The 22,481-nt window shown below is 38.2% G+C and overlaps 1 protein-coding gene across 1 annotated transcript in view; it reads right to left on the reverse strand.

Moving 5' to 3' along the window:
• Positions 1–16,436: 16,436 nt before the first annotated feature.
• Positions 16,437–22,481, reverse strand: part of CEP97 (centrosomal protein 97) — a 32,162-nt gene continuing 26,117 nt past the window's right edge. The window contains exon 11 of the mRNA XM_021070500.2: positions 16,437–21,771. Coding sequence (XP_020926159.2) covers positions 21,067–21,771 — 705 coding nt within the window. The 3' untranslated portion in view covers positions 16,437–21,066. The remainder of the gene's footprint in view (positions 21,772–22,481) is intronic.

Raw genomic sequence — 22,481 nt, forward strand, 5'->3', positions numbered from 1 at the left:
TAAGATTCCATTGTGTATATGTCCCTCATTGTCTTGATCCACTCCTCTATCGATGGGCATTTAGGTTGTTTCCATGTCTTGGCTATTGTATATAGTGCTACAATGAATATTGGAGTACATGCGTCTTTTTTTTTAAAGATGAAAGAAAATTTTAATAATTATATTGCCATAACCTATGTTGTAATAATTTGCCAGTGTGAAGAAATATTCAAGTCATTTTTTTCCTATATCACCTACTCTGATTATTGCATAAAAGTTTATTTTATTTACATCTTTATAGTTTTTTGAGCTGACGTAAAAGTTGCCCATGTATCTGTAAAGTGTAGGGCATAAGAGAGGCAACACTGAGGCAAACCATCTGGGTTCAGTTTTTGGCTACATATTATATTGATCATCCTTAGTCAGATAAGGAGTTATGTAATTTATTTCTGTTGCAGTTTCTTCATCTCTAATAAATCATTTGATTGTTGACATGATTAAATCAATAACATTACCAAAGTTCTTAGTTCTTTGTTGCCAGACACAGAATAAGCACTATATATACATATATTTAAATATTTTTTCTCATTATTAACCAAGAAATCAGATCCTAAACACACAATTTATGAACTTACCAAGCTGACCATACATGCCTAATTTTTAGAATTTTACTTTATTTTTTTAATTTTTTATTACTCAAATGAATTTATCACATCTGTAGTTGTATAATGATTGTAACAATCTGATTTCACAGGATTTCCAGCCCACAGCCCAGGCACATCCCCCCACCCACCAAACTGTCTCCTCTGGAGACCATAAGTTTTTCAATGTCTATGAGTCAGCATCTGTTCTGCAAAGAAGTTCAGTCTGTCCTTTTTTTAGATTCCACATGTTAGTGAAAGCATTTGCTATTTGTGTCTCATTTTATGGCTGACTTCACTTAGCGTGGTAATTTCTAGGTCCATCCATGTTTTTTTTTTTTCTTTTTTTTCCATTTTTTTTATTAGTCAAATGAATTTATCACATCTGTAGTTGTATAATGATCATAACAATCTGATTTCATAGGGTTTCCATCCCATAACCCAAGCACATCCCTCCACTCCCCAAACTGTCTCCTCTGGAGACCATAAGTTTTTCAATGTCTGTGAGTCAGCATCTGTTTTGCAAAGAAGTTCCGCCTGTCCTTTTTTCAGATTCCACATGTCCGTGAAAGCATTTGATGTTGGTGTCTCATTGTATGGCTGACTTCACCTAGCATGATAGTTTCTAAGTCCATCCATGTTGCAAAAAATGCTGGTATTTCCTTCTTTTTAATGGCTGAGTAATATTCCATTGTGTATATGTACCACATCTTCTGGATCCACTCCTCTGTCGATGGACATTTAGGATGTTTCCATGTCTTGGCTATTGTAAATAGTGCTGCGATGAACATTGGAGTACATGTGTCTTTGCGAGTCGTGGTTTTCTCTGGATAGATGCCCAGGAGTGGGATTGCTGGGTCAAATGGTAGTTCTAATTTTTAGTTTTCTGAGGAATCTCCAAAATGTTTTCCACTTTGGTTGCACCAATTTACATTCCCACCAGCACTGTAATAGGGTTCCCTTTTCTCCATACCCTCTCCAGCACTGTTTGTAGACTTTTGGATGCTGGCCATTCTGGCTGGTGTAAGGTGGTACCTCAGAGTGGTTTTGATTTGGATTTCTCTAATAATGAGTGATGTTGAACATCTTTTCATGTGTTTTTTGGACATCTGAATGTCTTTGGAGAATTGTCTGTTTACATCTTCTGCCCATTTTTTTGATGAGGTGGGTTTTGTTTTATATTGAGGTGCAGAAGGTGTTTAAAATTTTGAAGATTAATCCCTTTGTCAGTCGATTCGTTTGCAAAGATTTTCTCCCGTTCTGTGGGTTGTCTTTTCATTTTGTTTAGGGTTTCCTTTGCTGTTCAGAAACTTTTAAGTTTAATTAAGTCCAATTTGTTTATTTTTATTTTTGTTTTTATTGTCAATACTCTAAGAGGTGGATCTGAGAAGATGTTGCTGTGGTTTATATCGGAGAGTATTTGGCCTATGTTTTCCTCTAAGAGTTGATAGTATCTGGTCTTATATTTAGGTCTTTAATCCATTTTGAGTTTACTTTTGTGTCTGGTGTTAAGGAGTGTTCTAATTTCATTCTTTTTCATGTGGCTGTCCAGTTTTCCCAGCACCACTTATTGAAGGGGCTATCTTTTTCCATTGTATATTCTTGCCTCCTTCATCACAGATTAGTTGACTGTGGGTGTATGGGCTTAATTCTGGGCTTTCTGTACCGTTCCACTGATCTATATTTTTGTCTTTGTGCCAGTACCATGAAGTTTTGATGACTGTAGCTTTGTAGTATAGTGTGAACTCAGGGAGCCTGATTCCTCCAGCTCCATTTTTCCTTGTCAGGATCTTTTTGGCTCTTCTGGGTCTTTTGTGCTTCCAAACAAACTTTAAGGTTTTTTGTTCTAGTTCTGTGAAAAATGTCCTTGGTGTGTTCCTGTCGTGGCTCAATGGTTAACGAATCCAACTAGAAACCATGAGGTTTCGGGTTCAATCCCTAGCCTCATTCAGTGGGTTGAGGATCTGGCGTTGCGGTGAGCTGTGGTGTAGGTCGCAGACGGGGCTCGGATCTGGCATTGCTGTGGCTGTGGTATAGGCCGGCAGCAACAGCTCTGATTAGACTCCTAGCCTGGGAACCTCCATATGCTGCGGGTGCAGCCCTAGAAAAGACAAAAAGACAAAAAAAAAAAAAAGAAAGAAAGAAAAATGTCCTTGATACTTTGATAAGGGTTGCATTGAATTTGCAGATTGCATTGAGTAGTATAGTCATTTTAATATTGATTCTTCCAATCCAAGAGCATGGTATGTCTTTCTGTTTGTGTCGTCTTTGATTTCTTTCATCAATGTCTTATGGTTTTCAGAGTACAGGTCTTTTGTCTTTTTAGGTAGGTTTATTCCTAAGCTTTTGTTTGTTTGTTTGTTTGTTTGTTTGTTTGTTGATGCAATTGTAAGTTGGATTGTTTCCCAATTTCTCTTTCTGATCTTTCATTGTTGGTATATAGAAATTCAGTCGAGGAGTTCCCATTGTGGCACAGCAGAAATGAATCCAACTAGGAACCATGAGGTTGCGGGTTCAATCCCTGGCCTCACTCAGTGGGTTAAGGATCCAGCGTTGCTGTGAACTGTGGTGTAGGTCACAGACGTGGCTTGGATCCCGTGTTGCTGTGGCTGTGGCATAAGCCGTTGGCTACAGCTCTGATTAGACCCCTAGTCTAGGAACTTCTATATGCCGCAGGTATGGTCCTAAAAAGACAAAAAGACAAAAAAAAGAAAGAAAGAAAGAAGGAAGGAAGGAAGGAAGGAAGGAGAAATGCAGTTGATTTCTGTGTATTAATTTTGTATCCTGTGACTTTGACAAATTCATTGATGAGCTCTAGCATTTTTCTGGCAGAGTCTTTAGGATTCCACCACTACCAGATTACCAAAAAGATCTTTGACTGCAAAGTCACCACACTCCCAACGCAAAATACTACTGTACCAAAAATATGTGCTTTGGATCCTAGCCTGGGTCTAATCCACAGCCTTGTCTCTTACTAGCAGTGCTATCTTAGGCAAAATTACTTACCTTCTCTGAGCCCATTTCCTCAACAGTAAATTAAGGGCAATACTATGTGCACTTAGGAATAAAAGAGAAGACAAATGAAAAGTATCTAGAACAGGATCACAAATCTCTTCCTCTTGAATTCCCTATCTCAGATTATGATATAACACAAGGAATTTCTAAATGCTGCATTTATGATAATCTAGCTTTGAGTTGGGAAAAAAAAATGAGAACATAAATTTTGTGTATTATGCTATGAAACCAAAGGAACTGATCATTTCTGACCTGTTTGCAGAAATGTTTTAAATGCTAATGTTACTAAACTTTCTCTAAGCAAAACAAAGAGTAGATCCTAAGGTTAGATAAGCAAAAGCAAATTAAGTTTGTTTCTTATGCAGCTAATTTGGGGAATATTCATAAGAAAATCTGGCTCCACCTCTAGTGGAGCTTACAACATGAGCACCCCTGAGCCCATGTCAGCTCTTGATTCAGTTCCTTTGCTTTCTCCTTTTGAACAAGTGACTGAAGTTTGGCCCTAAGAACCATCAAGTTATTGCTCAAAATAAGTGACTGCTATCACATTAGATACCACCCTATTCCGAAAACACCATGGACAGTGAGAGGATGCTGCCAAAGGTCGGAGACTAAAAGAGGTATTTGGTGCCTGTATTTGTCTGCTCAGGCTGCCATAATAAAAGACTTAAAGCTGGGTGGCTTAAACAACAGAAATTTATTTTCTCACACTTCTGGAGGCTAGAAGTCACAGATCAAGATGCCTGCTGAGGGGGTTCCCATCATGGCTAAATGGTTACATACCGACTAGTATCCATGAGGATGTGGTTTTGATCCCTGGCCTCACTCAGTGGGTTAAGGATCTGGCGTTGCTGTGAGCTATGGTGCAGGTTGCAGATGCAGTTCAGATCTGGTATTGCTTTGGCTGTGGCTACAGCTCCGATTTGACCCCTAGCCTGGGACCTCCGTATACCATGGGTGCGGCCCTAAAAAGACAAAACAACAACAACAACAACAAAAAACATGCCTGGAGTTCCCGTCATGGCGCAGTGGTTAACGAATCCGACTAGGAACCATGAGGTTGCAGGTTCGATCCCTGCCCTTGCTCAGTGGGTTAACGATCCGGCGTTGCCGTGAGCTGTGGTGTAGGTTGCAGACTCGGCTCGGTTCCCGCGTTGCTGTGGCTCTGGCGTAGGCTGGCGGCTACAGCTCCGATTCAACCCCTAGCCTGGGAACCTCCATATGCCGTGGGAGCGGCCCAAAGAAATAGCAAAAAGACAAAAAAAAAAAAAAAAAAATGCTTGCTGATTCACTTCCTAGTAAGTGTCCTTACAGGGCAGAGAGAGAGAAAGAGAACACTAGAGTATCTCCTCTTCCTCCTCTTACAAAGACACTAATCTGATCAGGTTAGATGCCTTTCCCAACAAGAGGCAATTAAGGTTAAATGAGGTCATTTAACCTTAATTGCCTCTTGTTGGGAAAGGCAGTTTTTCATGCTTGAGGCCTTGGCCTGGAACATTCCCTTACTGAGAGATAAAAGCCCTTGGCTTGTGCTGAGCTTCTCACTTTGTGTGGAGTTATTTTCCCATTTCAGACTCAATGTGTATGCCTTTGTTCCACTCTTCCCAGAGAGTTCTTTTACCCCTTCTACCATGTAAGGACACAATGAGAACAAGGCCATCTATGAAACCAGATGCTAGCTCCTACAAGACACTGAATCTGGTGGTGCTTTTTTCTTGGATTTTCAACCTCCAGAACTGTGAAAAATAAATTTCTGTTTTTTATAAGCCACCCAGTCTATGGTATTCTGTTATAACAGCCCAAAAGGACTAAGACCCTTACACTATCCAGTCAAAAGAGTTTTCCAGCTACTAAGGTCATCTCCCCTTGTCCTATCACCTTCAGTGAGTTTGTCATAAATCTGTAATACAGTTAGATTTCTTTTTTTTTTTTTTTTTTTTTTTTTTTTTGTCTTTTTGCCTTTTCTAGGGCCGCTCCTGTGGCATATGGAGGTTCCCAGGCTAGGGGTCTAATCGCAGCTGTAGCTGTCAAGCCTACGCCAGAGCCACAGCAATGTGGGATCCGAGCCGCATCTGCAACCTACATCACAGCTCACGGCAATGGCCAGATCCTTAACCCACTGAGCAAGGCCAGGGATCAAACCCACAACTTCGTGGTTCTTAGTCAGATTCATTAACCACTAAGCCACGATGGGAACTCCAGTTAGACTTATTTTTTGTAGTCCACATTCCATCCTAAGATACCCTGATATTCTAGTTGAGATTTGGGAGTTAAAATTTGCATATAGTAAAACTTTAGTCTTTGTGTACTGTTGTATGGGCTTTGACAAATGCCTAGAATCAGGTATCCACAATCACAGTACCGTGCCAAATAGTTTGATCAATTAAAAATTACCACATGCAGCCCCACCCTCCCTCACCTCTTTGTTACCACAAATCCTGTGTTCTCTCACGGACAGTTGTCTTTTTCAGAAGGTCATATAAATGGAATCCCACAATATGTACTCCCAATATTTTGATTATCACAAAGTTTGGAAATCATTACTCTTGCTGATTCAGATACATCTAAAACAAGCACCATTATCTACCTGCACACCAAATTGGAAGTCAGCTTCAATTTGGTACCTTTTAACAGAACTATATCCTCTCAGATCTGTATGTTAGATTATCTAAGTTAGGAAGAATCTTTTTGGTGCAAAAAGATTTTATTTTCGATCAAAGACAAATGAGAAAGTACACCAAAAATAAAGCTTTGTTATTCTGCTGACTTGCTTTTCAATCCTCTCTCCAGAGTGGGTACTTCCATTCTCACCAATTTGAGTTCTATTTGTTTATAAACCAGCTTATGTTTCTTATAATGTTGTTGGAATTATATGGTGTAGTTATCTATTATGTCAATGAAAATTCAATTAACTATCAAGTTAAGGAGAAAAGATAACTTTATTCAAGCCAAACTGAGGATTATAACCTGGGAAATAGATTCTCAGAAAGCTCTGAGAACCATTCAGCCTGATGGAAATTGAAGGCTTAGTCATTTACATTTTTGAGACAAAAGACACACATCAAAATGACATACCGATACTTCACATAAAGTTCTTCAAGGATGCATAGTCTAGATAAGCATGGGCAAAGGTAGCAGCAAGTCACCATGACCCCCTACACACCTGGGAAAGAACACTATTCTTTAAGAAATTACACTGCTAGCCTCAGAAAAAGTAAAAATAATTGATCTTTACCATCAAGCATGCACTTCCATCTTTGAGGAGCACTGGGAACTATGTCTAGTCACTTATGAAGGAGCATGATAATGTGCAAAAATATAATGTGTACATGTATGTGTAACTGGGTCACCATGCTGTACAGCAGAAAAAAGTTGTATTGGGGAAATAACTATTAAAATAATAATAATTTTAAAAAGACAAAAAAATTGAAATACTGCATTATAAGTAGAATGTATACATAAAAGCCACAGAACCCTAGAGCATTTATATTCAAAGAAAACAACACTGAAAAAGAGCAACAATGAGGAGTTCCCATCATGGCGCAGTGGAAACGAATCTTACTAGGAACCATGAGGTTTTGGGTTCAATCCCTGGCCTTGCTCAGTGGGTTAAGGATCCGGCATTGCCATGAGCTGTGGTGTAATTCGGATCCCTTGTTGCTGTAGGCTGGCGGCTACAGCTCCAATTAGACCCCTAGCCTGGGAACCTCCATATGCAGTGGGTGCAGCCCTAAAAAAAAAAAAAGAGCAACAATGAAAAGCTTAAATTACCTGATTTCAAGACTTAGTGTAAAGCTATAGTACTCAATACAGTGTAATATTGATACACACAAATAAATAATGGAACAGCATACAATCCAGTTATACTTCAAAAACAAACTTGTAGAAAAAGAGATCAGATTTGTGGTTGTCAGAGGCAGGGAGTAGAGGAAGGGGGGAATTGAATGAAAGCGGTCAAAAGATACAAACTTACAGTTATAAAATAAATAAGTACTAGGGATATAATGTACAACGTGATAAATATAATTAACACTGCTGTATGTTATATGCAGGTTATTATTAATAGAATAAACCTTGAGTTCTCATCACAAGAAAAAAATTTTTTTCTTTAATCTTGTATCTACATCAGGTAGATATTCACCAAACTGACTGTGATAATCATTTCACCATATATGTAAGTCAAATCTTTATGCCGTACAACTTAAATTTATAGTGTTTTATGTCAATTGTATCTCAATAAAACTGGGGGGAAATTTTCACAGACAAACAAAAAATGTGGGAATTCATCACCACTAGATCTGCCTTGCCAAGTAAGGATTATCAGGAATATGAAAGGGTGTTCTTCAAACAGAAATAAAAGGATGCTAGGCTAGGAGTTCTCATAGTGGCTTAGCTGTTAACGAATCTGACTAGCATCCATGAGGACGAAGTTTCCATCCCTGGCCTCAGTCAGTGGGTGAAGGATCGGGCCTTGCTGTGAGCTGTGGTATAGGCCAGCAGCTACAGCTCCAAATAGACCCCTATCCTGGGAACCTCCATATGTCACAAGTGCAACCCTAAAAAGCAAAAAAAAAAAAAAAAAGAAAAGAATGCTAATTAGCATCGTAGAAACATGAATATGTAAAACTCACTGGAAATGCTAAATACACAAAGTAAGATTCTCTAATATTTTAACTTTGGTGTGTAATTCACTTACAACTGTAGTTTAAAAGTAGTTGAAAAGGCTGAGTTCCCATTGTGGTGCAGGGGAAAAAATCTGACTAGGAACCATGAGGTTTCGTGCCGATACCTGGACTCACTCAGTGGGTTAAGGATCTGGCATTGCTGTGAGCTGTGGTGTAGGTCGCAATCGCAGCTCGGATCTCATGGTGCTGCGACTGTGGCATAGGCCAGCAGCTGTAGCTCTGATTAGACCCCTAGTTTGGGAAACTCCATACGCCATGGGTGCCACCCTGAAAAGACAAAAGACAAAAAAATAAAATACAATAAAAGTTAGAAAGGGGAGTTCCTGTCGTGGCTCAATGGTAAAGAACCCAACTAGTATCCATGAGGATGAGGGTTCGATCCCTGGCCTTGCTCAGTGGGTTAAGGATCTGGCCTTGCCATGAGCTATGGTATAGGTTTCAGTCGCAGCTCTGATCTCATGGTGCTGTGGCTGTGGTGTAGGCCGGCAGCTACAGCTCTGATTAGACCCCTAGCCTAAATCTTGTAACAAATGAAAATGAAAAGACAAAATCACAAAACTTTTGGGATGCAGCAAAAGAAGTTCTAAGAAGGAATTTTACGGTGATGAACGCATACATGAGGAAAAAAGAACGATCTCAAAAAATTACCAGACTTTACACATTAAGAAACTAGATAAAGAAGGACAAACTAAAATATGAACAATTATATACCAAAAAATTAGACAACCTAGAAGAAATAGAGAAATTCCTAGAAACATAAAATCTAGCGAGAGTGAATTAGGAAGAAAGCTGAGTAGGCCAATAACAAGTAAGGAGATTGAATCAAAAACCTCCCAACAAAGAAAAGTCCAGGACCAGATGGTTTCACCAGTGAATTCTACCAAAAATTTAAAGAATTAATTCCAACCTTTCTCAAACTCTTCAGAAATGTTGAAGAGGAGGGAATAGTATAAAACTCACTTTATGAAGCCTGCTTTATGCTGATACCAAAGCCACTATGAGAAAACTGCAGGCCAATATCCCTAATGAATATAGATGAAAATTTCCTCATATCATACTAGCAAACCAAATTCAAAAGTACAATAAAAAGATCATACACAATGCAAGGATGACATTCAACATACACATATATAATTTATATATAATATGTAATATTTGGGAGTTCCCGTCGTGGCACAGTGGTTAACGAATCTGACTAGGAACCATGAGGTTGCAGGTTCCATCCCTGGCCTTGCTCAGTGGGTTGAGGATCCAGCATTGCCTTGAGCTGTGGTGTAGGTCGTAGACAACAGCTCGGATCTGGCATTGCTGTGGCTGTGGCGTAGGCCGGTGGCTACAGCTCTGATTTGACCCCTAGCCTGGGAACCTCCACATGCCATGGGTGCGGCCCTAAAAAGACAAAAGACAAAGAAATAAATGAATAAATAAATAAATATTTAACATAAACATATGTATTTACATGTTATAATATATAACTATATATTATAAAACAATATGTATATTATATAATGTACAAAATACATTGCAAATATATAATTTATATATAATATATAATTTATTGATTATACTTTAATAAAGCTTTAAAAACATAAAATATTATATATGGGTTTTGTTTTGTTTTGTTTTTTTGCTTTTTAGGGCTGTACCTGCTGCATATGGATGTCCCCAGGCTAGGGGTCAAATCAGAGCTGCAGCTGCCAGCCTACACCACAGCTACAGCAACACCAGATACTTAACCCACTGAGCAAGGCCAGGATCGAACCCACATCCTCATGGATACTAGTTGGGTTTGTTACCACTAGCCACAGTGGGAACTCCCTATAATTTTAAATATAAATGTGATACTTCACATTTACATATACACTTGATTTGAACAGAGTTTAAACTGCAAAGGTCCACTTATACATAGAATTTTTACAATAAATACACAGCACAGTATTACACAATCCTCAGCTGGTTGAATTTTCCAATGTGGAACCATAGATACAAAGGACTGACTGTAAATTATACTGGGATTTTCACCTTTGCCAGGGGATTTACACCCCTGACCCCTGTAGTGTTCAAGAGTCAAATGCATATAATTAAATATTATATATCATATATATTATGTATAAAATATACATGCATAATTTATATATAAATGTAATATAAATTTATATACAATAAAATTTAAAATATGTGATACATCACAATAATAGAATGAGAGACAGGAGTTCCTGTTGTGGCACAGTGGGTTACGAACCCAACTAGTATCCATGAGGATGCAGGTTCAATCCCTGGCCTCACTCAGTGGATTAAGGATCCAGTGTTGCTGTGAGCTGTGGTGTAAGTTGCAGACGCAGCTTGGATCCTGAATTGCTGTGGCTGTGGCTTAGGACAGCAGCTGCAGCTCCATTTCAATCCCTAGCCTGGGAATTTTCATATGTTGTGTGTGTGGCTCTAAAATGAAAAAAAAAAAAAAAGAAAGAATGAAAGACAAAAATCATATGATCGTCTCGTTAGATGCAGAAAAAGTATTTTGCAAAATTAACATCCATTCATGATTTTAAAAAACTCTCAACAGATTGGATATAAAATAGAAGTTCCCATTGTGGCTAAGTGGTAATGAACCCAACTAGAATCCATGAGGACGCAGGCTTGATCTTTGGCCTCGCTCAGTGGGTTAAGGATGCGGTGTTGCCATGAGCTGTAGTGTGGCCATGAGCTTCGGTGTAGGTCACAGACACAGCTCGGATCCTGCATTGCTGTGGCTGTTTGTGTAGGCCAGAAGCTATAGCTCTGATTTGACCCCTAGCCTGGGAACTTCTGTATGCCATGGATGCAGCCCTAAAAAGACAACAAAAATTGCATATAAAATAAACATACCTCAACATAATAAAAGCCATATGTGACAAGACCACAGCCAATATCATACTCAATGATGAAAAGCTGAAAGATTGTCCTCCAAGGCACAAGGGTGCCTTCCTATTCAACATATTACTGGAAGTCCTAGCCAATATAATCAGGCAAGAAAAAAAAAAGAAAAAGCATCCAAATTGGGAAGAAGTTGCTGTGCCTACAACATGTGGAAGTTCCCAGGTCAGGGATCAAACCTGCACCACAGCAGTGATCCAAGCTGCTGCAGTGACAACACAAGATCCTTAACCTACTGCACCACAAAGCAACTCCCTAGATGACATGATAGAGAAAACCCTAAATACTCTACCAAAAGCCATTGGAATTAATGAATAAACACAAATAAAGTTGCAGAATACAAAATCAATATACAAAAATCAGTTGCTAAACACTAACAACTATGCAAAAAAAGGAAACAATGCCATTTACAATACAATAAAAAAATAAAATAAAATAGTAATAAATTTTACCAAGGAGGTGAAATATCCTTACATTGGAAAGTATAAGACATTGATGAAAGAAACTGAGGAAGACACAAATAAATGTAAACATATCCCATGTTCATGGATTGAAAGAATTAATATTGTTAAAATGTCTACATTACATGGATCTGCCTATAGACTACATCCTAATAAGATTCCACTGGTATCATTTTACAGAAATAGAAAAAAAATCCTAATTCATATGGTAGCACAAGTGCACTTGAAAAGCCAAAACTGAGAAAGAACAACAAAGTAGAAGGCATCACACTTCCTGATTACAAAGCTATAGTAATCAAAAAAGTATGGCACTGGCATAAAAACAGACACATAGACCAATGAACAGATTTGAGAGCCCAGAAATAAACTCATGCATATACAATCAACTAATATTTAACAAGAGAGCCAAGAATACTCAATAGGGAAAAAATAATCTCAATATACGATGTTGGGAAAACTGGATATCCACACACCAAAGAATGATAGTGGTCCTCTATCTTTTTTCCCTTTGTTTTTCAGCTGCAATTGCAGCATATGTAAGTTGCCAGGCCAGGGATCAAATTCAAACAGCAGTTTTGACCTGTGCCACAGCTGCAGCAACATCAGATCCTTAACTCACTGTGCCAAAGCAGGAACTCTTTGTCCCCTATCTTACACCACTCACAAAAATTAACTCAAAATGGAACTTAAACATAAGGCCTGATACCATAAAATTTCTTGAAAATTGCTAAGAGGATAGATCTTAAAGCTCTCAACGGAGTTCCCATTGTGGCTCAGTGTTTAAAGAATCTGACTAGGAACCATGAGGTTATGGGTTCTATCCCTAGTCTTGCTCAGCGGGTTAAGGATCCGGTGTTGCCATGAGCTATGGTGTAGGTCAAGGACACGGCTCAGATTCTGAGTTGCTGTAGCTCAGGTGTAGGCCGGCGGCTACAGCTCTGATTAGTGCCCTAGCTTGGGAATCTCTGTGTGCCGCAGGAGCTGCCCTAGAAAAGGCAAAAAGACCAAAAAAAAAAAAAAAAAAAGCTCTCAACACATACAAAAGTGTTACTATGTGATGATAAACATTTATGTGTATATGTATCAAGCTGTACACCTTAAAATTACAAAATGATATATGTCAATTATTTCTCAATAAAGCTGGAAAAAAATTAATAAGGTTGAAAAAAAAACAAAAATAAATTGTGGCAGATACATACAATGGAATACTGTTCAGAAACAAAAAGGGATGAATTCTCAGACAAGTTTCTAAATAATCATGCTCATCAAGAGAAACCAAAGCAGGGAGTTCCTGTTGTGGCTCAGCAGGTTAAGAATCTGGCTAGTGTCTCCATGAGGATGTGGGTTCAATCCTTGGCCCTGCTCAGTGGCTTAAGGATCTTGTGTTGCCGAAAGCCAAGGTGCAGGTTGCAGATGCAGCTTGAATCTGGTGTTGCTGTGGCTGTGGCCTAGGCTGGAAGCTGCAACTCTGATACAGCTTCTAGCCTGGGAACTTCCATATGCCACAGGCGTGACCCCCAAAAACAAAAGAAGAAAAGAAAAAAAAAGGAAGAAACCAAAGCAAAACAACCTTAATGTCCATCAACAGATGAATGGAGTAAGATAATGTGGTACATTCATATAATGGAATGCTATTCAGCCATAAAAAGAACAAAATAATGCCATTTGCAGCAAGATGGATGCAACCAGAGATTCTCATACTAAGTCAGTCAGAAAGAGAAAGGCAAATACCATGTAATATCATTTTTATATGTGGAATCTAAAATGTGGCACAAATGAATCTAACTACGGAACAGAAACAGACTCAGAGACATCGAGAACAGACTTGAGGTTGCCAAGGGGGAGGGAAATGGAGTGGGATGGACCGGGAGTTCAGGCTTAATGGATGCAAACTGTTACTTTTACAATGGAAAGCAATGAGGTCCTACTGTACAGCACAAGGAACCATATCAATCTCCTGGGATAGAACATGATGGGAGGTAATGTGAGAGAAAGAATGTATACATATGTATGACCGGGTCACTTTGCTATACAGCAGAAATTGGCACAACACTGTAATAAATCAACTATAATTTTAAAAAATTGAAAAAAAACAAAGCAGATGGAGGGATTATGAAAAAGGTAATCAAAGAATTTTGGGGGGTAATGAATATGTTTATTCTCTTTACTGTTGCAATGGTTTTATGGGCATGTGTCAAAATGTATGCAACTGTTCACTTTATTTTTATTTTTGTTGTCTTTTTGTATTTTTAGGGCTGCACCCTCTGCACCCTTTGCACATGGAGGTTCCCAGGATAGGGGTCCAATCAGAGCAGTACCCGCCAGCCTAACCACAGCCACAGCAATGCCAGATCCTTACCCACTGAGCAAGGCCAGGGATCAAACCTACATCCTCATGGATGCTAGTCAGGTTCACTAACCACTGAGCCACAACAGGGACTCCCCCAATTGTTCACTTTAAATAAATGCAGTTCAATTTTCCCCCCTTTTTTGGCCGTCCCATGGCATATAGATTCCAGGCCAGGGTTCAGATCTGAGTTGCAGTTGTGACTTGAGCTGCAGGGGCAGCAATACCGGATCCTTAATCCACTGTACCTGACTGGGGATTGAACCTCTGTCCCAGTGCTCCCAAGACACTGCTGATTCCATTGAGCCACAGTGGGAACTCCTGCAGTTCACTCTATGTCAATTATATTCCAATACAGAATTTGGGGGGGGTGCTGTTTTTAGGGCCACACATGTGGCATATGGAAGTTCCCAGACTAAGATTGAATCGGAGCTGCATCTGCCTGCCTATGCCACAGCCACAACGATGTGGGATCCAAACTGCATCTGTGACCTACATCACAGCTCACAGCAACACTGGATCCCCAACCAGCTAGGGATCCAACCCACACCCTCATGGTTATTAGCTGGGTTCATTACTGCTGAGCCACAATGGGAAGTCCCCAATACAGAATTTTTTAAAAATTAAGATATATATATATATATATCATTCTTTATTATTTCCTGCTCTATTTTGTTTAGGATGCTGTGAACTTGAAGTTTGGTACTTGCCATCAGCCTCTACATGAAGTAAAATATGAGACACTGTAGCTGCCGACCCGCAGCACCCCGAGTGGAGCTCAGAGTGGAGACCAGGAGTGAGGCACTCTGTGCTCTGGGAAACCTGGAAGAACAGGTCTTCAGATAGTTAGATGTTTTTAGATTTTATGAGCCCAATTCTTGTATCTCCTCATATCTAGAAAAACACTAACATCCGTCGATGATGAGTAATGTCTGTGATTAGTAGCAACCTTCACAAGACCAGCAGCAAACTTCTGTAAAATATGTGCATGACTGTATGCACCTCCTCCTTCACCTTTATGAATTTTTTTTTTGGGGGGGGCCTTTTGAGGGCGGCACCTGTGGCATATGGAGGTTCCCAGGCTAGGGTCTGAATTGGAGCTGTAGCTGCTGCCCTCACCACAGCCACACCAGATCCGAGCCATGTCTGTGACCTACACCACAGCTCACAGCAATAACCCACTGAGCGAGGCCAGGGATCGAACCTGTGTCCTCATGGTTACTAGTCACATTCATTTCCACTGAGCCACAACGGGAACTCCTATGACATATCTTGATATTCCCCCTTCCCTTTTGGGGGAGCTATCTGAAATAGTGCCTCCTGGGCTGTAGTAAGTGGGCAAAACCAAAGATGTCACGGTCATCTGTGAGAATACCGACTCCCAACGGTGGGCCAGTGAACCCTGAACAAACTCAAGGAAGAAACAAAGAAGACTGGCCCACAGCTGAGGTGCATATCAAAGGAGTGATTCCAGTAAGCCCAGACCTTTACATCTTCCCATAGAAACAGGTTTTCTGTAAATCTGGTTATCTGTAATCTTTAGTTCCTACTACCTTCCCTTTGTTGCAAAAACGCAGATATCCTAGCTTCCCCCTCGCCTCGTCAGAGATGCTGTCTCCTGGGGATAATTCCTAATATCACCCCAAATAAAATTTAACTCTCAATTTCCAAGTTGTATTCTTTAGTCAACAATGCCATAACAAAGTTCCACTGATTGAGTGATTTAAACAATATAATTTTTCTTTTCGTATTTCTGCAGGTACAAGATCACAGTGTCAGCAGGTTTGCTGTCTGATAAGACCTCTCTTTCTGGCTTCAGACAGATAAACCGATAATCTCTGTGTCTCTTCCTCTTCTTTCAGGAACATCAGTCCTATAGGACTGGGGCCCCACACTTAAGATCTCATTTAGCCTCAGTTATCTCTTTAAAGTCCTTATCTCCAAATACATTCACTTTAGGGGTTAAGGCTTTAAGCTGTGAATTGAGGGTGGGGGGATACTAGTCAGTCTACGGCACCAACCAGTTCCATGTCCTAACCCTGTCTAACGAGAGGGCTTCTACTCTACTCACTTATGCCCTAACACTTTTAGCACCCACTGTTCAAGAGCATCCAACAGTGTCATCTATTCCCTTTGAGGGATACTATCTGCCCTTCTCTACCTGGAGGATTCCAGTGAGTATCCTGGAAATAATAAAATCCATACCAAACAAAACTTAAATTAGCATTCCTTTCATAAGGCTAGGGTTGTTTTACTCTAAGTTCATTTATATAATAATACTCGAGACTTTCTTTAGATTTTTGATCTGCAATATGTTCTGAATTTTAAGTACTCATTAATTACAAGCACAATGAATAACAACAATTACTAATAATTACTACAGTAAACAGATGAATCACTCAAATATACAAACTTTTTATTTAGAATTAAACTCAAATACAAATTAAGTACAATATAAAATATTAAGCCTTCATAAAACAGACCACAACCATTTAAAGCATCCACTAATTCTACAATAAAATTAAAGAGAAATCTAAAAATAGTGCAAAATCAAATTATTTTTAAACTTGTCAACATTAAAATTATTACAAAATTCTCAAAGAAATTTAATTAGAAAATGATCAAAGCCACTACAAAATGATTCCTGCTATTGACTAAAATCAATTAAGGAATTAAATTGTAGTATGATCTCTACTCATTCACAAATAGAAAGCAACTCTTTTTTTGTTTTTTTAATTTTATGGCTACACCCACGGCATACGGAAATTCCTGGGCCAGGGACTGAATCTGAGCAGTAGCTGCAACCTACACCACAGCTGCAGAAACACCAGATCCTTTAACCCACTGTGCCAGGTGGGAATCCAACCTGCCTCATGGCACTGCAGAAATGTCACCAATCCAGTTGTGCCACAGTGGGAAATTAGTAACTTATTTTTAAAAGACAATTAATTATATGTTTCACTCCAAGACTACTACTTCATCTACTTTTTTTTTGGCTGCACCTGCAACGCGTGGAAGTTCCTAGACCAGGGATCAGACCCAAGACACAGGAGGGATCCAAGCCATAGCAGAGGCAATGCCAGATCCTTAACAAGAACTCCTGTTTACTTGACTTTTAAATTTAATATGGCACGACAGGCTTAATCAATGAAAACAAGATCACTAAAAGTATTTAGAATGTTCCTTACAAAACTTTTCTGCTTTATTTCATAGATGAAGGGATCATAAATTTGAAAGTTAAAACAAGACAATATAATAAACACTCCTCAGTTACATGGCAAAATAAATATACATGAAACAAATTAGTGTCTATCATTTTTCACCCATAAATGAGAAATTGATCAGACTCATTTTATATTTTCCCTTTTGATTATGCCTTAATTCTCGAGGGGGGGGGAGACTTCATATTATTGTTTTAAATCCAACTCTAAGAATTTGTGCCCAAAAGCTACCAAAGGAGACACCATGATATCTTAAGTCCATATTGTTTCTGGAAATACTATAAAAAGTGGAACTAGACTTGTCCTAAGTAAATAACAGGAAAATACACTATTACGGTATTTGTATATTTTAAATAATCCAAAGTAAAGTAAAAATCCTTCGAGAAGGGCCCACATTATTCAAGAGTAAAGTTATTTGCATTTATACTAACAATTCTGTGGCTACATTTTTTCCTAAAAACATGCATTTTTATAAGGCCTTTTATAACTGAATTTATAAAACCAACTATTATTGTATATGTATCAACTGTCATGATTAGAGCTTTCTGCACACCAGGAGAGTTAAAACTTTAACATCTGTTGTTCTATAAAACTGAAGGTGAACTATAATCAAACTAGCATCTCACTAGAAAAGTTATATATCTCAGCAATGCTATAATTCCTATTAAATAAATGGACACCAAGATGCAGTCATTCTTTCAAAATGCTCATTTCCACTACATTACCATTTTAAAAACCATGTTAATCAAACACATTCCTTGGAGAAAATTCACTCAGGGTTCTGAACAAATCAGTTGTTTTCTACAAGTGACTCTACCCTGAGTGGTAGGGTTCTAGCTTTCTTAGAAGTTTTTTTTTTTCTCTCTTTCAAAGACAATGAAAAACATACAGACCTTCTTACTGGTTTACTAAACATAGAGATTAACAGAAAGTGCATAATAAAATTTAGAACTACAATAACTTTTAAGTTCCCAAAGTTTATTTTCTATTAACCAGCTATAACCTCAGACAAGTTATTGAACTTCTCTGTTCTTTAGTTTCATCTTTAAAACTAAGATTAAGAGATTAGAAAGACAATCTCTTGGTTCCTTTCAATTCTCACATGGTATGATTCTGTGCTTCTGAAGGAATATTAAATTGACATATTGAATTGTCCATAAATCAAAAGAATTGAACTAAAATAGCATAGCTGAACTAAACTTCTCCTATTAGAAAAACACAGGAGTTCCCGCTGTGGCGCAGTGGTTAACGAATCTGACTAGGAACCTTGAGGTGGCAGGTTCGATCCCTGACCTTGCTCAGTGGGTTAAGGATCCGGTGTGGCCGTGAGCTGTGGTGTGGGCTGCAGACACGGCTCGGATCCCGTGTGGCTGTGGCTCTGGTGTAGGCCGGCGGCTATAGCTCTGATTAGACCCCCAGCTTGGGAACCTCCATATGCTGCGGGAGCAGCCCTAGGAAAGGCAAAAAGACCAAAAAAAAAAAAAGAAAAAAGAAAAACACAAAGACTGTTAAAGCTCAACTTCCCAAACCTTACCAAGCCCATTTACTCTTCAGGCAGACCAACAGAGTTAAATTCTCTATTGCTGTTAACTATTTCATAAGTTATTTTAAATTACAATGTAAATCTATTAAAATATATTAAGTCTATGCCACAGTTTTCCAGCATTCTAATTTATATTATTTTCATTCTATTTATATTCACGATAATCTGAACAGTTAAGGTGGGGGCTTCTTAATATTCTTGCACTTCAAAACAATAATAAATAGAATGAAGAGCAGAATATCAGTCATTATTCTGCCAATTTTAAAATAAAAGTATGTCGAATACTACTGATGGGCTAGAAAAACAAGGCAAAGCTAAAAAAGGAAATCTTGCTGGCAAATGCTGATGTTCAAATGAATTCAGTTGTGTTTTGTCATCTCTTAAAAAAAGAGAAGAGGGAAGAGATGTCAGAAGAAACCTACTTAGGTAATACTGACCCATGACATTTCAGGAGCTTTTATGAGAAATTAATGCACCATGAAGCAGTACTTTGGTACCAGTGCAGTACAAGTTGGTTTTCTTTGTCTAACTATGGTGAGCAAATGAGGCACTTAACCGTAAAATAGAAAAATAGGGTAGATTTAAGAAGAAATTCAAAATCACTCATAAAATTAACATTATCCAAAAAGTTAAAAATTCTATTTTTACTTAACATGCATTCAATGTTATCCATGCCTCACTAAGGAAAATCCTTTGAATCTAAGACCGTTGTTTTGTTTAAAAGAGACAGAAAATATTTCCTTTGCAAGAGGTTCTGGATTTCTGAGAATGAAATCCAAGTCTTCTCAACCTGAGTGCTACATATTTATGATGTGAGAAATAAACATCTTATTCACATTGGAGAAATGTTTTTATCAATACAGAGTATAAGATGTGATCCCTGATCTTATTCTTGGAAGGATCAGCTTTTATTTTATATAACTTCAAAGAAGGGGATCTAGTGACTGTAACTGAATAATGAATAGATATTTAGCACCTAAATTTAGAGAATACCCTAGTATTGCCATAGTTAAATTGTTGTATGTCCACAGATTGGGAGGAAGTCAGATATGTATTGGTCAATGATATTAGAACATTCTCAGAGATTAAAATAGCAAGCTTCCAAAAACTGTCCTTGATTTGTGAATGCATCTATAACACTCAAAAACACTATTATCATTTCTTTTTAGAGTTACAGATATATATTCTCTTTAATAAGTAAAGAAATGTGAGGTTTATTTTTTCTTAACTACCATTAAATTCTCTTCCGAATGTGGCACTTTTTCAGAGATTTAGATAGAAAATAATCCTTTAAAAAATGTCATTCATAGTCTACCACCACTGGTATTATTTTAAATGTTCTCTTCTATGAGGCAGAGGTCAAAAATAAAACAACCATGGGTCTCTGCTGAAATACATAGCCAATATAAAGTAGGAACAAAGAACATTAACTTCTGGCAATATATTGGCACATAAACGCTTATCTGTGGAACAAAAAAAAAAAAAATCACTAAATGAAAAGATGATGTTTGCTGTGGCATTATTCCAAGTGAATGAAGCCTGTATCTAATAGAAATATTCTTGTGTTGTCTCTTTAAATAAGCTTGACTTTAGTGCTTGATGAACACTTTGCTTCATATGTTAAAAGTGATAGGTGACATTGATGTTTTCCAAGAGACAATTTAAGCATCCCCATTGAATATCCTATAATCTTACCTTTTCTCCCTTATTTGCTTATAAGAAGGCTCTCCTTGACTCATAGGGGAGGGAAAAAGGCTTAAAAACACATATTCTTACTCCGCAGAGGCTGGCAAATTTTAAGAGTTTCACAATCCTCATTATTTGTTATTTATAGTCACTGTAACAAACTGTATTCCTTACTACATAATTTCCTCACATACATAAGAATTAAAATTCTCTTGTTGATATCTTGAAGGTAAAATTTTCTATCTTCTTTAATGTATTCAAGTTTATTTTTGGAAAGAAATGAATACATAAAAATACAGGAACACTGCTGATGCAATTCAGTTGTTAGTAAAGTGCATGTGTGTGGCTTTCAATATAAATATTGTTTGATACATTATATCTAAGTAAAAAGCTAACAAAATCAAAATGAAGATTCAGCTTAGTACCTAGAATATGGAAAATATAAGACAAGACAAAAATATAAATTATATATAAATAGTAACAAAACTGGGAGGAATATTCTTCTTCCCCCAAAAAAGCTAAATGAAAATATTCTTAAATTCAGTTGATTTCTGTTTCCTAAGCAACCAAACATTCTATACAATAATCCCAACATGCAATACCTGAAATGCAGACTCACAGTCTGACTGCTGTCCTTGAACAACTGCATTTAATTTACCACTTTCTGGTGTCTGGTTGATTTCATCTTGCAAAGCAGGAGATATGCCTTGAGTATCATCTACAGCACTGTCAGGCTCTAAGACATCTAACGTTTCAGGGGAACAGGCTATGGGAAGCTTAGTATCTCCTGTCCCTTCATCAAGATTTTCCCTCTCATCAGCATCATCTAGCTGCTGAACTGAAGTTAAATACTGTTCAAGTAGGCTATTATCCTGCTCACTGTTTGAATTTTCCTTATTCCATTCACTATGTTCTTCACTAACATCCCTTATGTCTGACTCCTGGCCGTATTTGACTGTGTCAATGGAATTCCCCATGATGGAACTTTCACTACCTTCTGTGGAACTTTTTTCAAAATCCAAAGAATCCCGTAAACAGTGAACTTGTTCTGTTAGGGAGGAATGAAAACCAGAGTCTGGAAATTCTGGCAAGAATTTCTCTTGAGGAGCTTCCTCAGGAGCAGTGAACCAATCAGAATTTTGACCAGAAGAGGGCTCCTGACTTTGGGTGAATAATGGAGATTGAGACGTCACCAAAGTACTTGACATGGGCAGAACATCACTAGGCGGGAAATTCAGATGCTGGTCCACCATTTTTTGCCATGCTTGCAGAGACCTTACCTATAAACCAAAGGATAGAGTTTTACTATAAAACAAAAATCATGCCTATTTTTAAACTGTCCTTTGAGCTTTTTTTTTCTCAACACTCATGAAGCTGGTAAAGAGCAGATGGCAAACCTGGAGCTATAAATGACCTGACTCCCCTTATCCTCTCCATACCCCCAGCCTAGACCCAGCTGGCACAAATGATTCATGTCCTTGGTAATAAACTCTTGGTAATAAAGGAGGGATGGGCCAAAGCAATTCTCTCGCTTCTACTGGAAAAATAATCAGAAGCACAATAATACACATCTAGTTGATTAAGGGGTCAGTGGGATTCTCAATAACATAGGCTGAGGTCTATTTAATAAGACAGATTAGAGCCTATTAATACGAGTAGATTCTCTACAATAAAAGTCTTATTTTTAAAGACTAACAATATAGTAATATACAACTCTAAAATACCTAAAAATACCCTGAGTTCTTGATAATATGACTTTACATTTTAATTTTTAATTGTTTTCATTTTTATTTAATTTTAAATTGGATAATAGTTGATTTTTTTTTTCTGGCTTTTTAGAGCTGCACCTGCAGCATATGGAAGTTCCCAGGCTAGGGGTCAAATTCGAGCTACAGCTGCCAGCCTATACCACAGCCACAGCAAAGTGGGATCCAAGCCACATCTGTGACCTATACCACAGCTCAGGGCAGTGCAGGATCCAGGACCCACT

Source organism: Sus scrofa, chromosome 13 (genome assembly GCF_054392235.1).
Source record: "Sus scrofa isolate SSC_HxYL_T2T_F1_AM1 chromosome 13, Sscrofa_HxYL_maternal_Yorkshire_Landrace_v2.0, whole genome shotgun sequence".
NCBI lineage: Eukaryota > Metazoa > Chordata > Mammalia > Artiodactyla > Suidae > Sus > Sus scrofa.